General features: G+C 38.1%; 1 protein-coding gene across 1 annotated transcript in view; it reads right to left on the bottom strand.

Moving 5' to 3' along the window:
* Positions 1 to 23066, bottom strand: part of LRRC9 (leucine rich repeat containing 9) — a 43328-nt gene that overhangs the window by 3135 nt on the left and 17127 nt on the right. The window contains 17 exon segments of the mRNA XM_076345833.1: positions 5236 to 5304; positions 5496 to 5712; positions 6245 to 6385; positions 9228 to 9367; positions 9725 to 9833; positions 11454 to 11587; positions 12111 to 12233; positions 12966 to 13186; positions 13581 to 13727; positions 13730 to 13757; positions 18675 to 18812; positions 19757 to 19882; positions 21642 to 21673; positions 21676 to 21829; positions 22281 to 22346; positions 22348 to 22398; positions 22728 to 22735. Coding sequence (XP_076201948.1) covers positions 5236 to 5304; positions 5496 to 5712; positions 6245 to 6385; positions 9228 to 9367; positions 9725 to 9833; positions 11454 to 11587; positions 12111 to 12233; positions 12966 to 13186; positions 13581 to 13727; positions 13730 to 13757; positions 18675 to 18812; positions 19757 to 19882; positions 21642 to 21673; positions 21676 to 21829; positions 22281 to 22346; positions 22348 to 22398; positions 22728 to 22735 — 1904 coding nt within the window.

The raw sequence follows: 23066 nt of genomic DNA on the forward strand, positions 1-23066 counted from the left end.
GACAGACAATGGTCACAGCAGATGCCCAGCTGTTGTGAAGCTTTCTTTTGGTTTCATAGTCACTGAGAATTTCAGGGCAAGGTCTGGAGGAAAACAACAAGGTAGCTTGTCCAGGGAGCCCCTTCTCAACAAAAGGAGTAGCAAAGGTAGAAATATGGCAGTTAAAAAGGGGTGTTGATGACCAGTAACAGTGGTCAGCTCATGGTATGCAATTGCATCTCAAGGCATTAGGAGATGACCTCACTCTCAACAAGAAGCATGGGGATAGACAAGACTGAACCACAGTGATGGAGACAAGTACTTTGATGAGGAGGGACAGTGAGAGCTAACACAAACCAACAGGTTTATGGGCAAAGCAATACATGAAGAATATTATCTGTGTTAAAGTATTTCCAGTGGATACAGATGGGACAAGATAGTATCTTTCAAGACAAGACAATATGATATTGCATTAACAAATTATAGCTGAAAATAATTATGAAAGTAACTATCAGCAAGAAGAGAAATTGGAATCAGGTGTGTCAAGAATCCCATTTACTGAGAAAAGATGGACAGAGAAGTTACAACGGTGAATATTGCACTTTGAAATTACAGTTTAAACATTCATGCGGCATTGCTGTGATACTGCATTATGTAGTAACATTATGAGGTAAGAGAATTAGGTTCCTCTGAAACTTTCATAAAAAATTATCAGACACAGATACCCTGTGAAAGTAGGGTACTTTTGAATATGCATGTTCTCGTTCCACATGGACATACTTGCATGACACTGGTAGTGCATCTGCTTAACCTACGTATGAGGATTTGATTCATCAAATGTGCACCTGCAAATTTAATTCCTCCCCATGACCTCATTCTACCTGTAGTCTAGACCATCCAAAAGTTGTGTAACTGCACAGGAGTATGAAACGAGGGTGAACCCTGCTGGAAAAAATGAGTGGATTTGCTGCAGCATGGAACTTTAGGGTAAGTATAAGTTGCTACTGGGGGTAAATTTCACATTTCTGAACAATAAAATCTATGGTGTCATCGGTATCTATAGATAGATAAGCCTGAGACTCTAGTGAGTCTTTTATAGTTTTTAAATGTTTGGTTTGTATTGCAATTGCCTATCACAGGCAACTCAGTGAAGGTATCACAACACCCAAATAGTAAGCATCTTCCTGGCAGGATGATAGAAAGAACCTGTTATAGGTTTTCACACTCATTAATAATTCTGTGGTGAAGAAAGGGAGCAGATAGTATGTCTTTTAATTTTCTTGACTTTACAAAACCTGAGATTGCTTCAGAGAGTCTATCTAGAAGGAAAAAAAAAATCTATTTTAATGCTATGATAACCACATTAGGGACCCATTATAGGTGACGTGAATGTTGTCCTTGGAATTTGAATAATATTTGCTTTACTTGTTCCAGGGGCTGGTAGTCAGCTCTCATCCTCTCTTCTGCATTTACTGGCAATCAAAACACAAGCAATGAACAGTAGTTCTTCCTGAGAGAACCCTGTGCAAAGAAAATACAAAATAACTCAAAAATGGGGTCCTTGTCCAAGAAGTCAATCTGATAGTATCTCAGCTACACCAGTAAATGTCTGAACCAAACCTTGCACCAATGCTACTCTCCTAGAAACAGAATCCAAACTGTGCATAAATGACTATATACCTTTGAGCAACGTTTTTCAACTTCAAGTGCCCATGAATAACTGACACTTTGTACTGACAAAGTGGCATGCTGTGGGCAAATTTATACCTTCCTCATCAAGTTAGCCCGGACCACAGCAGCTTCTCATGGCCCTCAGCGCATATGAGGATTCAAGTGCACTGTGCGCCCTGCAGAGACGTGACTAGGAAACAGCCTTACAGAAGGCCAAGTGTTGAGATGCAGGCTGTGCTGCAGACAGAAAGGCTAGCAATATTTTTCTATTTTAATATACAATGTTATTGAAAATAACGGGCGATAAGTTATCGAAGTGTGGACCATAGTGGTGGGTACTAACTGATGCTTACTAATACACTGTGAGATGTACTTCTTAATGCCACATTGTACAGGAGACAGCTGAGCCCACCACCTTGATCCCCTCCAGGAGAAAGTGTAGGCCTGTAATTCTAAAGAAGGAAACCCTAGAATAGCAATTTCCCAAGAGGAATCTGGCTTTTTTCCTTGTGAAGAGCGTGACTGTTCTTGCCATTACTAACATTCAGTTTTCTTGACATTGTCCTGCCATTTCATCATCCATTTCAGAAGCCAGTTCATTTCTGAATCTGTATAACCATTTGCAAGTTGGTTTAAAAAATGTCATTAAGAGCAAAAATATTCTTTTGAGTCAACCACTGAAAAGAGAGTGCATGACTGCACCATATGTATTACTGCTCCAACATGCCCCTGACTTCTCTCTTCCCTGTATTTCTAGCTGTTGCTTTAGACCAGACACTGCAGGTTTATGGTAAAAAGAAGTTAAGGGGCATTTAGATCTTGGGCTTTCCACCTAATCTTCAAGGGCCTATTTATAAAAACATTCTGTATGAACTATATTTTCAACTGAAATTTAGAAAGCCACATTTTTTCTCAAAACTAACAATGAAAAAGACATTTTTGTTTCCATTTATGTTTGATGCTACTTTAAAGCTCAGCACTGCTAAGATACTTAAATACATGAAACAGATCCTACAAACTTTATTCAAACACTTGGCCCCATTGAGTTCCACTTGTCCTTTTATGCTTACCAGGAAAGCCTCTTGTACTGTGTGAAAGTGTTAGCTGTCTTCTGTCCCATAGCTATGTAGTCATAAAGTCAGAAAGGCTAGAGTCTTCTTTACTGTGTTCTAACAGTTTATTCCCAGGGATAAAAAAGGCAAACCATAGAATCATAGAATCATAGAATCATTGAGGTTGGAAAAGACCTCTAAGATCATCGAGTCCAACCGTTGACCCAACACCACCATGTCCACTAAACCATGTCCCTAAGTGCCTCATCTACTCATCTTTTAAATACCTCCAGGGATGGGGACTCCACCACTTCCCTGGGCAGCCTGTTCCAATGTTTCACCACTCTTTCAGTAAAGAAATTTTTCCTTACATCCAATCTAAACCTCCCCTGGCGCAACTTGAGGCCATTTCCTCTCATCCTATCGCTTGTTACTTGGGACAAGAGTCCGGCACCCACCTCTCTACAACCTCCTTTCAGGGAGTTGTAGAGAGCGATGAGGTCTCCCCTCAGCCTCCTCTTCTCCAGGCTGAACAACCCCAGTTCCCTCAGCCGCTCCTCAGCAGACTTGTTCTCCAGACCCCTCACCAGCCTCGTTGCCCTTCTCTGGACACGCTCCAGCACCTCGACGTCCTTCTTGTAGTGAGGGGCCCAAAACCGAACACAGTATTCGAGGTGCGGCCTCACCAGTGCCGGGTACAGGGGCACGATCACTTCCCTACTCCTGCTGGCCACACTGGTTCTGATACAGGCCAGGATGCCATTGGCCTTCTTGGCCGCCTGGGCACACTGCTGGCTCATGTTCAGCCGGCTGTCAACCAGCACCCCCAGGTCCTTTTCCACCAGGCAGCTTTCCAGCCACTCTTCCCCAAGCCTCTAGCGTTGCATGGGGTTGTTGTGACCCAAGTGCAGGACCCGGCACTTGGCCTTGTTGAACCTCATACAATTGGTCTGGGCCCATCGATCCAGCCTCTCCAGATCCCCCTGTAGGGCCTTCCTACCCTCAAGCAGATCAACACTCCCGCCCAACTTGGTGTCGTCTGCACACTTACTGAGGGTGCACTCGATCCCCTCGTCCAGATCATCGATAAAGATATTAAACAAGACCGGCCCCAGTACTGAGCCCTGGGGAACACCGCTTGTGACTGGCCGCCAACTGGATTTAACTCCATTCACCACAACTCTCTGGGCCCGGCCATCCAGCCAGTTTTTGACCCAGCGCAGAGTCCACCTGTCTAAGCCGTGAGCCGCCAGCTTCTCCAGGAGAATGCTGTGGGAGACAGTGTCAAAGGCCTTACTGAAGTCCAGGTAGACCACATCCACAGCCTTTCCCTCATCCACTAGGCGGGTCACCTGGTCATAGAAGGAGATCAGGTTGGTCAAGCAGGACCTGCCTCTCACGAACCCGTGCTGGCTAGGCCTGATCCCCTGGTTGTCCCGCTCATGCCTTGTGAGCGCCCTCAAGATGAACCGCTCCATAATCTTCCCCGGCACCGAGGTCAGGCTGACAGGCCTGTAGTTCCCCGGATCCTCCTTCCGGCCCTTCTTGTAGATGGGCGTCACATTGGCAAGCCTCCAGTTGCCCGGGACCTCCCCCGTTAACCAGGACTGCTGATAAATGATGGAGAGTGGCTTGGCGAGCACCTCCGCCAGCTCCCTCAGCACTCTTGGGTGGATCCCATCCGGCCCCATAGACTTGTGAGCGTCCAGGTGGCGTAGCAGGTCATTGACTGCTTCCTCTTGGATTACGGGGGGTTCGTCCTGCTCGCCGTCCCTGTCTTCCAGCTCAGGGGGCCGAGTACCCTGAGGATAACTGGTCTGCCTGTTAAAGACTGAGGCAAAGAAGGCATTGAGTACCTCAGCCTTTTCCTCATCCTCAGTGACAATGTTCTTCCCCGCATCCAATAAGGGATGGAGATTTTCCTTGGCTCTCTTCTTGTCATTAATATATTTGTAAAAACTTTTTTTGTTGTCTTTAACGACAGTGGCCAGATTGTGTTCTAGCTGGGCTAACCAACAGTACTACATTGAAAAACAGAAACATGTCTGGAAAAAAAGAAACCTGAAATTTCCCTTCGGGACTTTTTCAAGGAGTGATGTGCAAAACAACAACAAAGATTGCTATTGAGCCATTTTAAAAATGAAATCAAGTATTTCAGAAATCCTTTAACATTCTTTGACATTTCTTCACAGATCTGACCTGCTCTGGAATATTGAAAGGACAGCCCATCGCTGCAACACACTCGTGCAAACACATACGTTTTAAATTTATCTTGCAGCACTATGAAGAACAGTATGCTGAAGAATGAGTGGCTTCTGATCACAGTATGGCACTGAGACAGGCACAGTGAGGCGATGTGATCATCATGCACACTAGGAAGCCTTCAACCTTAAAACCATAATAGCAGATACTGAAGAATGACCTGGTTATGGAGAAATTCTTAATAGTTTTAATGATTATGAAGAGTAAATATACAATGTATAAAGTAAAATACACATCTGGTTTATTTAACAGTGCAAATGAATATACTCACTGGATTTCTGTGTTTTGAGAGCACCTTAAGACTGGGAATAACTTGAAGTTTTTCTAGTTCAGATGATTCCTGTCCAAAAGTGAAAAAACACACTGTATGTCAGGAGTTCTCAAAAATCTTGCAACTGGTATATATATTTTGGGGAAAATACTGGTAATTTTACTCAGGCATATCCATACAAGAAAATGGGAATTTTGTCTGAAAACAGTCCACCACATTTAGTCCACCGAATCTACAGCATTAACAAAGACATACTGTACTTGAATTCTGTTGAAGTCCAGAAAGAGTTTCTGTAATTTTACCACAGGTTGTAAACTGTTCAGTTCTTGTATTTGGTTTTGCTCCAGATGAAGAGTCAAAAGACCATTCTGACTAGCAAGGAAACCTTGTGAAATCATTTTAATGTGGTTATGGTCCAATAGCAACTTCTGCAGAAATTTGAGACCTTCAAGTCCTTCAATTTGGCTGATTTGGTTTCTTAATATAGCAAGAGTAAATGCATGGAATCATCTTTAATGGATTTGAATTCCTTTCCAGCAAAAAATTATGTTAAGCAAAAGCAGCTCATGAACTTTCTGAATTACTTGTATGTTGTTTTGGATCACTTCAGTGACACTGGACAACAGTGTGTTTGATTTCATCTATCTATCTATCTATCATCTCTATTTCAAGCAAAATATCTTCCTAAATAAAATCTGGGCATCTTGAGGAACAAGACTTAGGTCAATCATTATCGTTGGTATTACTTATAGTGAGGAGGAAATTTCCTCAATGTGAAACTTGCTGCTGGCCGTGAGCTGACAAATATATCTTCCACATGCTGGTTACCCTGCTCTGCCTTTGTCTTGTAAAAGACAAGTGAGGCACAGTGGTGCAGTATAGAATTTCAGTGTTCAATATCTGAAGGATCTTGGAGCCAGGGCAAGGATTAAAGCTAGGATATCATTCTTACTGGGGTCAATAAGTACTGTAAAATGCTTGAATGAATGTACAGAAAAGCTGCTACCACCTACTCTGCAAAAACAGAAGTTTCAAGTTTTTTAGCCTGCTAAGCTGTAGCTGGGCCATGTTAGTAATTCCATTATAGCCTAGATGAAAATCTTCCAAACTCTGCATTATCAGGGGCAGGTTTTCTTCAAATTCTGCATTCCTAAACCAATAAAGCAAACAAGAGTACGATGCCACAATTTTCTTTGGACAAAAGAACTTCAGTGTTTCCCAACCCCCCCAAAAAATTTATGAAGGGTATATATGGATGACTGCAATTTCACTAATCACTGGAACAAGTTTCATAGGAATTATACATATACATTAAAAAAATCTGATATATATATATATATATATATATATATATATAAACTTCTATTCTGTGGAAGCTAGGTCAAGTTTTCTGGATCCAGACCATGGAAATCAAACAAATAAAAAAACCCCGCTCTGCTCACAGAAGTTTGAGGACATGAAAAGAAAACAGCTGTAAACCGCTGCTAAATTTACTAAAATACTTACGGCAACCTTTGGGTGTATTCTCACAACAGCTGAATGACAATAGGGCAAAATAAAACAACATGCACTGTTCTACTAATTTGTTTGTAAAAGCTTCATTTCTGTTATGTCTGACCTGTAATTAGGTAGCACGAACTAATAGATTAAGAAAGAGAAGGGAAAAAAGGGTTCTAATTTTAGCTTTGCTTCTTCCTTACGACCCAGCTAATGAAACAATATGCTTAGCAACCTCAACTTCCATAAAAACACTAAATATTGGTGATTGCTGAGCAGCTAGTGATTTGATTACATTCACACATCACAAATAAAACAATATCCAAACTGTATGTGAATATGTAATATTAATTTGTGTTGAGATGTGTAAATACCTCATGTATATTTTATGCTTTACACAGGCTTATCTCACAAGGCTACAAAAATTAAGTGCTAATTCAACTTCTGAAGAAAGTGTCAAGAGGATCTGGGGAATGTTTAAGAACATTTTTGTTCCTAGGATATCTCACAATTGAGAAAGAAGGCAACAGTCATTAAAAAAAGAGTATCCACTTAATGGGAAATTAAAAGCAGACATAATAAATGGAAAAATAAAGACATTGACAGTAAGAAGTAAACACATGCAAAAAATTGATGAAAAGAGCAAATGAACATAAGGGGACATCAATGGCTTGTAGCATTAAGAACAGTAAGAAAGAGTTTGAAAATATATCAATAACAAAAGTAATCCTGACAATGGTATTGGATCATTACTAGCTGAAGATGGTAGAAGTATCAATAAACCTGAAATGAAGCATAGTTGTTCACTAAATACTTTTGTGCTGCATTTGTGGGGAAAAAAAGGGCAATGTTATTCATATCACACAGTAATAATGAAATAATTTCCATTCCAGTATTGACTTAAAGGTTGTTAAGTAGCAGCTACTGAGCTAGAATCTGACATGTTTAAATCAGTGACTCTGAGTAAGTCACATACGAAAAAGCTGGCTGAGAAACATCATGGAATATTTATGTTGACTTGCACTAAGTTTGGGACTTGCAGGCCAAGTTTCAGTGGCCTGCAAAAAGCAAAAGGGGAGGAAACTAGAAGGCATTAGTGTAAAAAAATCCCTCCCATCAACAAGAAGGACATTCCTACAGTTACTGAAGAATTATTTCAAGTCCTTTTTGAGGCCCCAGTCTGTATAAAGAATGTTCACCTCTCATGAGGAAGCAGATAAGCAAAATGAGCGCAGAAATTTGTCACACTATGATGGAAGCCCAAACAGCCCATATCCATGTGTGCTTCTGCCAATATCCCTTTTCCCCAGAAAATCTGAAAACAAATTCGTGTTTTTGCCATACTCCAGATGCTGAGCATATGCAAAGAATGAAGAAAAGATGAGCTGGGTGAAGTCTTGAGAAGTATGCGCACAACAACTAGGTTTTGCAGGATTCTCTGATGCTCTGTCACTGTTAATTTTATAAAACTTGACCAATGCATAGAGGGAACTCTGCATGGTGACTTTGCAAGTCTTGTCTGATATGATAGAACCGAATTTGACTATGGATGTTGCCTTATCCATGCAGAAATAAGTAAATGAATCCTGACAGGTCCCGGAAGTTTCAGTCCTGCAAGAATGCACAGATGAGAAATGCAAACTGAAAGGTAATTTGAAAATGCTCTTTAGGACACAGGCTGATCTAATGTTGATGGCAAAAGGAAGAAGAAAGAAGTATGACCGCCTCCTTCAGATGATGAAAAGAATATCACTTATGAAATGAGCAAAGGAAAGGAGGTTTAATGGCAGGATGAATGACTGCTTAGACTACACACAACATTGCAGAAGAACTTTGGATGAATACACAAAAGCCTTCTTTATGCCCATAAAAGGTACTGTAGTCTGAACTGGCTGAACTCATTGATTCTAACAAGGGGTTGTGAGTGCCATCAGAATATTATACAGTGTAAGACAGCTGAATTTTCACAGGTCAGGCTCAAGGGACTGAAATACTATCTCAATACATTCCTCACTATCTGAATATATTCCTAAAATTTTGTAGTGTAATGTTGTACAAATTTAAGTAAAGAATGAAAACAGAATATCAATGATCAGTCCGATCAGAGAGACATGTCCACGCCCTCCCAGATCAAACCAGCAGCCAGAGAGAGGTAGGTGGTTCCCTTACTCAAAATGAAATCCTTTGTAGGATTCAACGTATGCCTAACCACCTATGTGATACGATCCAAAGAACAGACGACAGCAGCCTGGTATAGTTAGTTTGATGAAGAAGTGGCCTTCAAGTTGTTCACAAAGAACTTAGGAAAGAAAAGCCAACTAGATGAAGCCAAACATACCATATGTGTGCAAAACAAACAAACAAAACGTACTGGGTTTCTTCAAGCTAGGAGGGGAAAAAAAAGGGAGATCCAAAGCTACTGACATTGAAGACACCTCCTTCCTCCTCAGTGGAGTAAAGGAGAGATAAAAGTGTATTTTAAAAGCTGATGGTACTTGCTTTCTTTGGCAAGTCCTTCCTGTCCATAGCCATGAGAGGCCAGGTTTCAGTACAGCTGCTGCCTATTTGTTACCTGATTTGGGAGCTTTTGTCCAGGCAGTATTGATTCAATATGACTGTAGTTCAGACACAATACCTGTAAAAAGGAAACATAATTAATCAAACAGAATGTTTCTCTGCTAACACATCAGCAAAACTGCCAATTACATTTTTCTGATTCAGAAATTTGATCTTTAGAAAGATGATTGGTCAGTTTAAAGTGCTTCAAAAAGTTTGGTGAAATTCATTGATTTTTGGATCAGATTACTGCAACAATACTGTGAAATTGAAACAGTGGTTGCAATCAGCTTTGTGCTGATTGATTGCTGTTGTTCCAAAACCCCACGAACAACAGGATATTAAAGGAGATTAAAGACCGTATTTTCAACCAAAGGAAATTAGTTTATCATTAATATTATTACGAAAAATAGAAAAGACTGTGTCATGAACCCACCTTAGCATTAGGAAGGAAGATTAAACCACTGAAAGACATGAGATTATTGTTCTGTAAATTCATGCCACAGACATTTCTAAACTGGTCTGCTAGCACCAGCTCTACAGCGCTGAATTAGGTAAAAAAGGACAAATATGGATTTAGAATACAAGTAACATAGAAAAATAATATAGAAATGAGATATATAGCATGAGAAGATCCATAACATGCTGGCTTTGGGGTAAGAAATGCAACATGCTCCTATGAAAGAAGCACCCTAATGAAAATCTCACAACAAATTCACAGTTCTTTTTCCAGGAGTAAACAGTTGATTTGATTCTGACACCAAAGGCAAGGGCTTTCAACAGTCTGCTCTGTTTGCTTCTATATCACATTACTGAAATTCCAGTTCTGTACCTCTTAGGCTGTTTTCATTGCTTTCCAGTAGCACTGGAGCTGCAAGTGCTCAGATGGAGTACTCCATTCTCCACTTACTCTGAGGCCTGCCAAAGCAGCACACAGATTGTAATTGTGTACCTCAGCTGTGTCAAAGCCTGCTTGCAAGGTACTTGTTACTTCTTAACGGTAGAAGCAGGATACTCTATTGGTCAGAGAGACACTCCTCAAGTAATTTTTAGGAATTCGTAACTGTGCTGCTGATACATCTCTTCAAGAAATTCAAGGCTTGCAATTGTAATACCTTAAAAGACACATAGTCAGTGTTATACTGTTGTTCTACAACCTTTTACAACAAAGCCTCCAGGGAATGAATGTCCTTGCAGAAAATAATCCCGACAAGAATGTTTAAATACTTGTATCTGTCCTCATGTCTTAAAGCAGTCTCTTGAAACTGAGTTAAACTAAAAGGAGTTACAATTTCTTTATGAGCAACACCTACTCAATTCCACCAGAGTATTGACACTGATATTCCTGTCACGGTGATACTGTTGCTGAAGGCCTTCTAGGCTATTTAAGATCAAAAGATGAAGATCGTGGACTGTGCCATTAAAGTTGTCTTCATATGTTACATCAGGTAGGGACTTTCACTGACAGATGCAGGATACTGGGAAAGAATAAAATATAAATATGTCTCTAAGAAGACAAATACATACATACAACCTATAGAAATGCTTTCCTAAAAATTAATATCGGGGGTGATGTCTGCAAACAAGTATGACAAGTGCTGTGTAAAATACTTTTGTGGCAGAACAGTGAGTGTCCCACTGGGTGCACATACTAGTGTTCAGTTAAGGACGCACTTAATGCAACCAATCACAGGTCATTCTTGCTCTAAATTCCTGTAGATCTACAGTGGACAAGGCAGCTTTTTCAGAAATCAAAAGATTGCAGAAGCAGCACTGCACACACATACATGTCTGTTCTCACTTTGGCCGAATTTGTTCTGAAAGGAATCAGATCAGATGGGTTTTGATCAAATAAAATCTCTCTTCTAGATATACTTGGTCTGGAGCCAGACATTTTCTGTCAAACTGTGTGCAGGCAGCACCACTCCCTAAATGAAGAATGGAAGCATCTAGAGAAAGAATATTTCTTCAATGAAGCTGCGGAAAATAACCCTTTGTGATGAAAAATTACACTTATTTTATGGATCAGTCAAGGGAATTTGGCTGACAAATGCTAGGGAATTATCAGGCATATTTGCTAAATACAGATTCTAGCTTTAGATTTTCATGTTCTATCCACAATATTAGATGCTGCTTTTAATCGATAATGCAATTCTGAAAATCACTGCACCTGATTAGAAGCTGTCCAATTTAATTCTTGCATTTCTGTGAAGTCTGAATGTCCCAGTCTATCTGCAATCATGTCAGAGGTGAGTTTGCCTCCAAGCAAATTTTTTGCACCTTCTTCTTCTGTTGGCTCCTGTTAAATGCTTTTGAAGTGATGTCTGCTATATTAATGCAGGTCTAGAACTATCATAGTAATATAGACAGAAAAACATTTTACAATTCAATGATTTAAAAATGTTTAAAATCAAAGTAATTTAAAAAGTGTTATTTTGTCTTTATATGAGCAGACCTGGATGACTGTTTTCTTATGGAACAGATTAATGGAGATAGTCTGTGTTCTCTCAGTTTACAATATAGATTTGTAAGTAATGTACACTAATTTCATAGGTGTTAGAAATGATTAAGCTCCAAAATTATAGTTAAAGCCTCGGGAACCCTAGCAATGTGCCAGGACACTATTGTGCTAGGCACTATTACAAAAAAAGGCAATTTCTACCCCAAAATGACTAAAGAGAGACAAAAACAGACAATGGAGTATTATACAGTATATGAAAAGATTACACACATATTAACAAGTCTGATCAGCTGGGTCTTGATTTGTTAAAGAACTATTTTAAAAAAAGTTATAGTAGTAATCTGCATACAGAATAACATACTGCTGCGATGCCGTCTAAGGCTTTGAGAGAAGGAAGATGGAATAATACAAGTAGTCGGTAGTGATCTTGTTTCCAGACTATTCAATTTCTACTCATGTCCAAAATTATCAGATTAGTTAAACCCTAAGTAGAAAAAAGCACGGGTTTATTAATATAACTTTAAAACATCCATATATAGGTGCATTCAGACTACTTTGTTTTCAGCTCCTTCTTCAGCCGTCATCTGCATGACTCAAAACTGAGAAACCACTTAACAAAATCCAGATATGTTCATTTAGATTAATAGCACTTTTCAACACTCAAGCCACAAAGAAAGCCCTTAAAGTGAGTGAAAACTATACCGACATTGCCTTAAAAACCTTTGTGCTCTCACACAGTTTTACAGTTTTACAGAACATAAATAAGAATCAGGGCCTCAGTCTCCAATTAGTGTCTGAATCCAGCCAACAAAGTTTATAATACATACATTAGCATGCCAGGTTAGCTGAAAAGAACTGGAACTGCTGCAGGTGTAATTGTTTGTTATTTGACATGACTTGCAGAATTATTCCATGGATTGTAAACCTTGATTTAGCCTACCTGGTATAAGTGATGTTTATCTCTGCAGAACATTTTGAGCCCAATCCACCTGAAGGGTTCAGTACCTCCTTCTCAGGAGTGAGTATCAATCAAAAAATGTTAGACTGGGATTCTCGTCAGTTCGGGTTCCACTGTAAAGATGGACGAATGCAGCACTCACAGGCGGAACCTCCAATTATGTTTAAGTATAGCCTTCTCTACACTTGAACAAGTGGGGAAACACTGTATTTCTAATGTAATGAAAAACAAATTAGTTTTGAAATAGTAAATATTTACCTTTAAATGATGTGTCTCTTGGTTGGTATAAACAAAGTTATTACTTATGTATAGCTCTTTTAGGGAGTAAGTTTTCTTTAAACCAACTAAAGATGTGATTCTGTTGTTCTCAATGGAAATGTAATACGGATAAGACAGATTTTCAAACACATGTCTTTTGAGGCTGATAAGATGGTTATTATTTACACTATGTCTTGTAAGTTTGGTGAGCTTTGAAATTCCTTGAAAAATGAACAAGATGCACTTGGTATAAAGTGAGCTGTAATAGAAAAAGGTGGCTGATACAGAGGGTAAAACAAGTTACAAGTGACACAGTTTATGTTACAGGGTCTAACTGTAACTATATCAATGATCATTGGATCAATTAGATCATTAAACATAGATAAATATGCACATTTTAATAAGACATACTTATTTTGCTGGAACATAACTGTTCTGCCTCACTCCCTTTCTTCAGTTCTGCTAAAGATACACTCAGAATTTTTAATGTTTTAAAAACTCACTCTATTGGCAGCGAGTAAAAACTCACCCTCTATAATATTTCACTATAAAGAAACATTTCTACTGTGTCCCAGCTTAACAGCCTGCATTATCACGGCCACAGTAAAATAGTACCATCTAGTGTTGAAATGTAGTTTTCATCTAAAGTGAGTTCTTCGAGGCTAAGACAAGACTCTATTCCTTCTATTAGTGTGAGACTGTTGTTGCTAAATGATGCCCATCTTAAATGCTCCAATTTTTCCAAGTTAGAAATTTTGAAGAGTGTTGGTCATCCAGATTTAAGACAGTGATCTGTAATAAAAGACAGTATTAGAATTGAAAGAAACCGACCTGTCAATTAATCTGTAAATGAATTCCACCTATTTATTCTGTGCTCAGTTTCTATGTGTACATTTCCTACTAATATCAGTGGCAACTTCTTGGATGCAGGATGGGATATTTCCCCATTATGCAACAGAGCTACTCATCTTTAATACATTTCAAAAAAGTTCAGCTTCTCCTCCAAAAACAAGAACTCTACAACTTAAGTATGCCAGCTCCCAAATGTACCTTTGCAGTTGAAGCTATCTGAACATAGACATTTTTTTCTTGTCTGCATTAGATCTTAGTTTTGTTCAATTTAAATCCTTCTGCAATACATGATTATTTTATTGGCTAGTTTGCTTTACACATCCTCATTCTACAACAGGACTTTAATGGAAACAGGATTTCAGCCTAACACCAAGGCTGGATATTTAGTCTAGAAGAGGCTGAGTGCAAAGTCAGAGCAGAATTTGTCCTAACATAAGAGTTCTTCATGCTTTTTATATACAAACTAAGTACTCTTTTCTCTATGTCATAAATTAACAAATTCAGTAATTTTCTTGATTGAAATATTCTTGGACAGAAACAAATAAATGTCGATACCAAACATATATTTTGCTGCCCAGGTTGTGAAACCGCTTTCTTACACAGGATCTGACTTCAGACACCTGGCAGCAAGCTTCCTGTAAAGACAAGGCTGTCAGTGATCCTATCTATAATCTGTTTGCATGACTACGACTCCCCCTTTCCGATAAAACTACAGTATGTTAGCAAATCATTGTACAATGGAGAAAAGAAAAGATCACAGAGTCCCAATCAAAAAATTCAAATTGTGTTGTAGAGGCCCAAAATATCCAGTATTGTATCTAGGTTGTATCTAAGACAAATAATCACTTAAATATTCAGTACCATTAGACTGGCTTTGGTGATGACTAAAGAACATTTTTTGGCTATATTATTTCATTTTCCAAAAAGTATTTATCCTACCTTTTATGAATCCCTTCTCTCTGGTGTCACAAAACATATATGACATATGCTAAAGCATTAATTTTCCTGGCAATTTTTCTAAACATGAATTCCCTAATGCACACAGAATGAAACGCTACGCTTATCAGCAGAAATGTGTTTTCCTCTAGCTATTCTATATTCTAATAACAAATTGAACTGACAGAGGAGCTTTTAACCTTTCATACTGGGTAGATTAACATGATTTCAACTGATGGATCAGAACAGGTTAGGATGACCTTGGATCTTCCTCCACTGACTCTTGCGGCTTTTTGCTGGCTCGGTTTCCTAAGTAAACAAGGCTAATGTGATTGTGCTATCTGTATATCCATCTGCTAGCCTTACCACTAGTTTTTAAAAGCATTGGTGAGTTTTGGCCCAATTTGTCAGACAAGCACTACTCGACTTCCTACAAATTCCATGAAAATGAGCGGCTGGATGAGAGTTATAAACTGACGATCCCAGTGAAGGAAAGGCTGAAATATCGGCTCAGCTACAATGCCAGACACTAGAGGATACAGGAGAGACCTGTTCTGAATGATCTGAGAAACTCTGAGAACTCACACCTGATTAGGCACTGGATAACCCAAAGACAAGGGTCTTTCTTAAGGCAAACCAATTGCCTTCAGTCCTGCTACTCATCAAGTGACTGCTTAATTAGTTTATAATTTTAGGTAGTCTTTCAAGGTGAGAGATAATGTTCAAAGAGTTATTCTCAATGTTTGCTGGTTTGAAATTAGACCTACTAGCTCTCTTCTTGCAATCTGTTTTTCATATTGATATTTAGTAGTACTCTGTGAAAGTTTTAATCCTGCCTGATCCCAAGAAATGGATTAGTAGAGAGAGTTCAATATGCATGTGGCAAAGCTCATTTGGCTTTAGACATGAAATATGCCTAAGCCTCTAAATTTTAGGGCAGGGTATATTTGAAGGGTCAGTATTAGAAAACTGTTGCTATAGGCATTAGAGAATTTATGTTTATAGAATTTACTAGGAGAACTAATGTTTCAACATGTTTCAACGTTATACTTTTGTGACATCAGAAAAAAGTTGGGTTCAAAACTGGCAGAATAAATAAGCTAAACACAGCTACTGAATTTTCTAATGAAAAATTCTCAAGGCCAATCTCTACTGATCAGGGAGAGAATGCAAAGGAGCTGGCTACAATTTCCTGAATCAGTCTGGTTCTCTCATTATCCTTGCCACCAGTGTCCTTGGTCTTTAAAAATTTGCTCAATATTCTTGAAGCTTCACTGACACTCTCCTTTGAAATACTTCCACAGCATTTGGAATTCCTGGAATCCTTAAAGGAAGCAAGTAGATTAAGGACTGTCTTGCCTTAGGAGGCAATTCTTTAAGAAAACAAGCAAGCGTATCTCATATAAGCACGTCCTTTATATAGCCTTGGTGTTTTAAAAAGGGCAATTTTCACATGCTGAAAGCAGTCATGAGTGAAATGAGTGACACAAAAACTTAAGCTAAAAAATGTGAAGGCTAGTTAGGAGAGGTTTAAAGATGCAGAAGGTTAAACACTAAACACTTCATTATTACACACGTCTTCATTTACAGTTTAAAAAATCTTCACCCTTTTAAGTTTACAGACTAAAGCAAATATTCGTGAGCCCTACTGGATCAGGCCATGGCCCTTTTATTCCACTACAGCAGAATTGAATGAAAAATAGGAAAAATGATAGCAGTGAGAATAAAACAGTTGTTAGAAGCATGGATTACTGAAAATGAAAGCTAAAAATATCAATGAAAATTTGATGGCTAATATAATGAGAGATCATAATCAGGACTTAATGAAATTCAAGCAATGCTATAGGCTTGATCCTATCTAAGGATTTTAAAATAGTCAATCAGAATACAGAAGAGAAAGATAGTTTCAATGCGTATTTTTCTCTGCCTTTGGGAAGAACCATGATGAGATGCTCATCATTTACATGGATTAAAAAATACTTTGTATTTCATTAATAACTAAAAAGAATCTAAAACTGGAACTACTCATGTTAACATTTTTAAAGCAGGCATTTTTCAATCAAGAATATTAATGAACCAGTTGAAGAACTTTCTGAGCCACTCATCAATTCATTTTATACAAATGATAGTATGCTTGGGATGTTCTAGAAGGTTATGAACAAACTGAAGTTGTAATAGTATTGAGGATAAATAGGATGAGCAGAATAGGTCAGTTAGCTTGATATCATCCTTAGGTATCACAGAAAGGCTGATATGCAGCACAGTAAATAATTACAAGTTAATGGCCTTATTAATAGATGCCAGTGTGGTGCATAGGAAACAAAAATTAATATTAAATTGCTTTTGATGAAAATTTAAATGTATTGATAAGATTAAAACTTCTGTCTGAGAATGCAATACAAAAATAATGATATCCAAAAGTGAAGGCAACTCTTGTTAAATAGACAAAAACTGGTTAGAGGATGGATCTCAAAATCTAACTATAGAAAGAAAATCGTCACTTTACAAAGGATTTTTATTGATGTTCTGCTCAAAATTCTTTTTCTCCTAGCAAAAAAGAACAGGAGTCCATTCCTGGTAAATTAGGAGATGACATAAAGATGTTAGCAAGGTCAGCTATAAACAACAGTTTTATAATGACTAACATGGTGGCCCTATTTAAAAAGCATGTTTCTGCATAGAACAAATTGTAATTTATGTAGCTAGGAACAGAGACACTCACACTCACATGGTGAAAGACAATGTCTTAGGAACACTGAAAAAGACTACAACTAATGATTGAAAACCAGATGAATGTGAGCTTGCACTGTTGCCACAAGGACACACATGTCAGTTAATATTTAATCATTGGACTAGTGAGTAGGATTAGGCAAAGGTAACTATTTCTGGGTATGACATTTATCAGTCCAGTGCTGGAAGTTTCTGTATAGTTTTGTAGGAGGCCATACATAAAAACCATGTGGACATAATGAAACATGTTCAGAAAGGAACTAGAATAATGTTACAAGAAATAAAAAAACACTTTATAATGAGACACTTAAGAAGTCTCACCTAACTTAGTTTCTTTAAGATAAGATAAAGTGGGATGATTTTGGCTAAATAAGGAAAAGACTTCTGGTCCTTTAGAACATCTGGTTTCACCAGAAAGAGACAAAATGAGACCCAGTGGATTAAATTTGATAGTAGCCAATATGTATTAGAAACAAGATAGACATGACAGAGAGATAGGAGAGGTAGATTCACTGTTACTTGAAATCTTTAAATGAACACTAAGAGTGGGTTTCATACCAGCAAACAACATCAGCAAGAGAGATATCTCCAGCTGTGGTGGCTGGTTGGGCTCTCTGGTAGGATGCAATTCACTTCAACGTACAATAACCCTCTAAACTGTTAGGTGACTTATGTCCCCAAACTATTTTTGTGTCTGCACTGTCTATAAAAGGAATGTAGGGTGACTATTTCAAATGTGGTTATCTACAGTGTAGATAAGCAAAGTTAGGTGAAATTTATCCTAATCTGAATGGTTTACTGTAAAATCTGCTGTAGCTCAAAGAGATGGTATGAAATTGATGTAGAAATTACCACGTAATGCTTTCTTGCCCACTTATGCATAAAGTCAGTCTAGAGAATCTTATTAGTACCCCTTCGTCTTAAAAGTCTAGCAATGCTTAAAAGACAGTTGCGCTGCAAAATAAGTAACTTAAATGCCCTCTTTAGGGTATCCTGGACCTCCTGCGAGGCATCTGGAAATGGCCATTCTCACAGCTCAGGGACAAGGTAACTATTGGTTAGACTTGAATGTGTTCAGAAATATTTTTTAACTGAAAAGCATAAAACCTTTAACCTAAAACAACAAAAGAAAACTTTTACAGAGATTAATCTAAATGTTAACCTAAATACATTAAACAGCATCAGCTCTACCATTGAATACCAGTTATTACAATGCATCTGCGAATCCACCTTGTTCTTCAAAATTTGAGACAAAATTTTAGCGTAAGGAAATACACTGAGAATGAGAGTTTTTTCTTCATCAGTCCTAGAATATTCTAACAGAGACACCTGAGGAAAAAAAAAAGAAAATACTGTATTAAGTATATAATATAACTAGATATACTATACATACTTCACAGCTTAGCATATAGTAAAAGGCATAAAAATCCTACTATTCTTGGAAGGGGAAGGTGATATATTAGTAGACATAATAATTCATAGATCTAATAAGTTTAATAGTTTGCAAGACTTCCACAGATCTTGCACATATCCAGTTTTTAGAGTTTTCAGTACATAAAACAGAGAAGGTAGACCTCATTAAAATGCTCTGTATTAGCTATAGTCTGTTTTCTGTGAAGATATTTATCCATTTTTTGCAGAAAGACATGATCTTACTCAGCATTGAGCAGACATAGTTTCATCGTGACTGTGCTGTGACCATATAGGAGTTGTGTTAGCATGATAGTGAGTTCCAACCTATTCAGCCCATTGAGTGTGTTAGCTTAGAATCAGCGTAGGATTCAGGAGTGCTTTGGGATATAGTCCAGAGCTTAAGTAGAACAAGTTTGTGCTCAGGGGCTGGGAAGGATTGCTTCATATCTGCATATAAAATACTCTGAAAGATTACCTACTGAAAAGACCTTAAGACAAGGGATTTGGCACTAGATACTTAAAAAAGCATGTAGAACTATTGGTTTATCCTGTTACTTTCCTCTCCATTGTTTCTATTTGGCAAACATAGTTACTTTCTTGCATTCTGAATTCAGCAGAACTTGAACGTGACTGTTTCCAAGATCATGCTAGAATATAATTTTTGGTACCAGCAAAGATCTTTGTAAGATTGGTGTTGATTAAATAATTTCTGATCTACTGCCAGAGGCAAGGACAAAACTTCTACCTTCACAAAAAACAGAAAACAAAATGTTCTTTAAAAAAACAGATGCAGAACTGTTCCTAAAGCTTTCCTTTTCCATAGCACTCGCTATAAGTTACAACAAAGCAGAACATCAAACCTGGGCCATCTTTGATCCTGCAATATATTGTAATGATTTTGCAGCTTCTTCATTAGAAAACAGGACTCCATCTAGGTTAGTGAGAGCCTTTAATTGGCCAATGACACTCAGCTGCAATGAGGCAGGCTTGAAGAAAGGAATAAAGTGTTATATTTTTTTTTAAATTGCCAATATAGTTTACATACAAGAAAGAGACTTGAATTTCCTTTCTGTTTAGTGTACTGTCATCTCATGGATGCCAAGAGCTAGAGCTTTGCTATGATCTTCAACAGAGCCACTGTGTCATCCCTGCTTACGTAGTTTGCTAGAAACACATGAGACAAGGTACCTTTGGGCCAGTTTTGATTGTCCTGATTTTATGTGACATTGATGGTAATAAACTGCTCTGGAGTCACATGGGCCAACTCAGAAGTTTACTGACCTTACGAAGCTCACTAATATATAAGATGTAGTGGTATTTGTTTTTATAATCTAGGAGTTTCATTTATGACCTAGAAATATTACAAAAACCAAAGAAAGCTTCATAGGACACGTGTGAAATGTTTAAAGGATTTAGAGTTGTCACCAAAACCTCAAGACATCACCACAAACTTATCCTATACATACAGAATATGTTAGACTGCCCACTAGTTTAAAATATAATACATGAAATACACACTTCTCACATAATGAATAATAATGTCTTTGTGAATGGATTATAGATGTATTTTGACAGCCAAATAAGCCAAATGCAATCACTTATGAGCTAGGTGGTAGAACATCCTGTGAGAGGCAGTAAGGATTTTCTGCTTTGCTCTGAACTGTAGTAACTAGACATTGTGGTTGGATGCCTAAGAAACTCTGGAGAGGCACAGGTTTAGTGATGTGTACTACTCAAGAGTTACCATGTTGACACAGAGCTGATGGCAAAGAGCACAGCAAAATTAAAAATTTAATCTGATAAAAACTTAAGTAATAACAACAAAGAACCAGAGACCGGAACCGGTAGCTCATATTATTTCTTTTTATATCTTAGCATGTATTGAAAAGATTCATTGAAGCTTAATTGACAGGCCAAATAGACAAGGCAGCATCTTTTTGGATGCTTCCTGGGTGCCTCAATGGAGTTCTGTTTCCTGTGTTGGTTTGTTGTTCAAATCATTTAAGAGAGGTATTCTATTCAGATAGCGCTCTGTTTGCCTGACTTTGACTTGTACAAAATATTAAACTCAGTGTTAAATGATAATTAAAAAAGCTTTTTTAAGAGTCTTTTAATGCCTCAAATTCGTAAGGTTTAACTCTGCTGATTCTGACTGAGCCCTTTAAATATTGTTAAAATGTACTGATTCAAAGGGAATAAAGAACAGAGAGAAACATTTGTTGCAGAAGCTGGTTGGGCAATAGGAATGAATGAGAGTCAGTAAAAGGGCCGAGTATTGGCGTTCTCGCCAAAGCTCCAGCCAACACAGCTGTGCTGCTGCAGACAGATACATGCAGTAACAGACAGGCTAACAGTGTATACGCACATCCCCAAGGCTAGGAACTGTCTCTGCTCCCACCCCTTACTCTGTGCAGCTGAAACAGCAAAATTAAAGCCAGGGCTTGGTTTTTGATATCGGGCACAGGCCACCAATAAATTTAATTCTCAAGGGAAGCAAAAAAGAAAGGAATTATGCCTCAGAGATGTCTCTGAGCAAAAATGCCACACAGTTTATTCACTTGGTTAGGCTGTGACTACAAAAAGAAGTGAAGGCCCTGTGAGAACAAAGATGCCATAACATGATCATAAGGCTTCTTACATTGCAAGGGCCTTAGAATTAATAAGGTGCAGGACCAGATTTTAAGCCTTTATAACTGTGGTCATAGTTAGAATGCTTTCCCAGGAATTTCAAGTGCTGATATGTACCTTATGCCATGGGTTGTGTGTGATGTTAAGAATAAGTTGGGATTGTTTTTATGTAAGACATTTATATCTTCCCTGGACTTTTTCAGCTGGTTCCAGCTCAGGTTGAAGAACTGCAGTTTGCGTAAGCCTCTAATGCCCTCAGGTGTTATCACATGGTTATGGCTTGCATCAAAATATTCCCGTTTGGGCTGCAAGAGAATAGTTGTATGGCCAAAAGTGCCACAAAGGAAACTTTGGTTAAAGTAATCAGACACATTTAATCTTTAAATAGACTTAATTGGATCCAGTGCCTGGGATTCCCCTTGCTTAGTATTGGTTCTGTTGAGGGAGACCTAGTGTGCTCCAGACATGTTACTCTATTTGTTAAAATGAAATGACCATTATAAAGGTCAGATGGGTGATAAAGTGGTATCACTGTAATATTGCAATTCAAATTGGAGCCAATATCAACAGGCACCAAAACTGTGGGCTGCTAATAGTATCACAGTATTCATGATTCTAGTTTAGTTCCCCATTCTGTTCCCCTCTGTGCATCCTGGCCCAATCCTGTCTTGTGAGCACACCCCACAATGCAAGAATATTTATGCTAGTAAATGTTCCTTAAAAAAAAAAAAAAAGAATTACAGCTTAATTTCTCACTAGGTCATAAATTTTTAAGGAAGCAAATTCATTAAAACTGATGATAAGCTTTTGAAGTGTTTTTAAGTCTAGAAATGTCCTGCAGCTTGCTCAGGCTGTTCCCATTCGAATTCAAAACCTAGGCCAAAAGTAGGTCAGAAATGACAATTTTACCAGACACGCAGCCAATACTCCATGGCTGCCTTTAAAATGAAAAAGCTTCAACTGATGGAGTGCAAATACAAATACTATCCTACTGGTAAACCATAAAAAGACCGTAAAAAGTGAATCCATACTAACATGAAATAGTGAAAAGACAATAAAGGCTATGATGACTCTTTTTCACTTATTTGAAGACTATTTATTCTCTAACTTCTCCCTGAAATAAACATGACCTGGGTAAGATGGTGAGTCAGACAGTCAATCAGTTCACAGTGAAGGGAACAGATGCTGCCAACACTAAGGAACTGGCAACTCTTCCATTATGAGAGAGCAGTATGGGAAGAGTGGAGCTGAGCAGGGACAGGCAACAGATCCTTAGGAAAAGGCAAAGTGAGATGAGAATTGCTAGTATTTCACTGCAAACACAGATCACTGGAAGGATGGCACTTTGGTAAAATAAGAAAAGAATTGTTATTCTCCTCTTTCTTATCATTGCCTCTAAATAAGCTTTAGAAAAGAGAAAGTTTATTTGAAACTGTAAAAAAATGGGATTGAAAACATAACCATCAAGTATAAGAAATAACACCATCTCACAAACTAGAGTTAAAAATGGGACAGTTCAGAAACTATTTCACCATTTCATGT

The sequence above is a fragment of the Aptenodytes patagonicus genome, chromosome 7 (assembly GCF_965638725.1).
Source record: "Aptenodytes patagonicus chromosome 7, bAptPat1.pri.cur, whole genome shotgun sequence".
Taxonomy (NCBI): domain Eukaryota; kingdom Metazoa; phylum Chordata; class Aves; order Sphenisciformes; family Spheniscidae; genus Aptenodytes; species Aptenodytes patagonicus.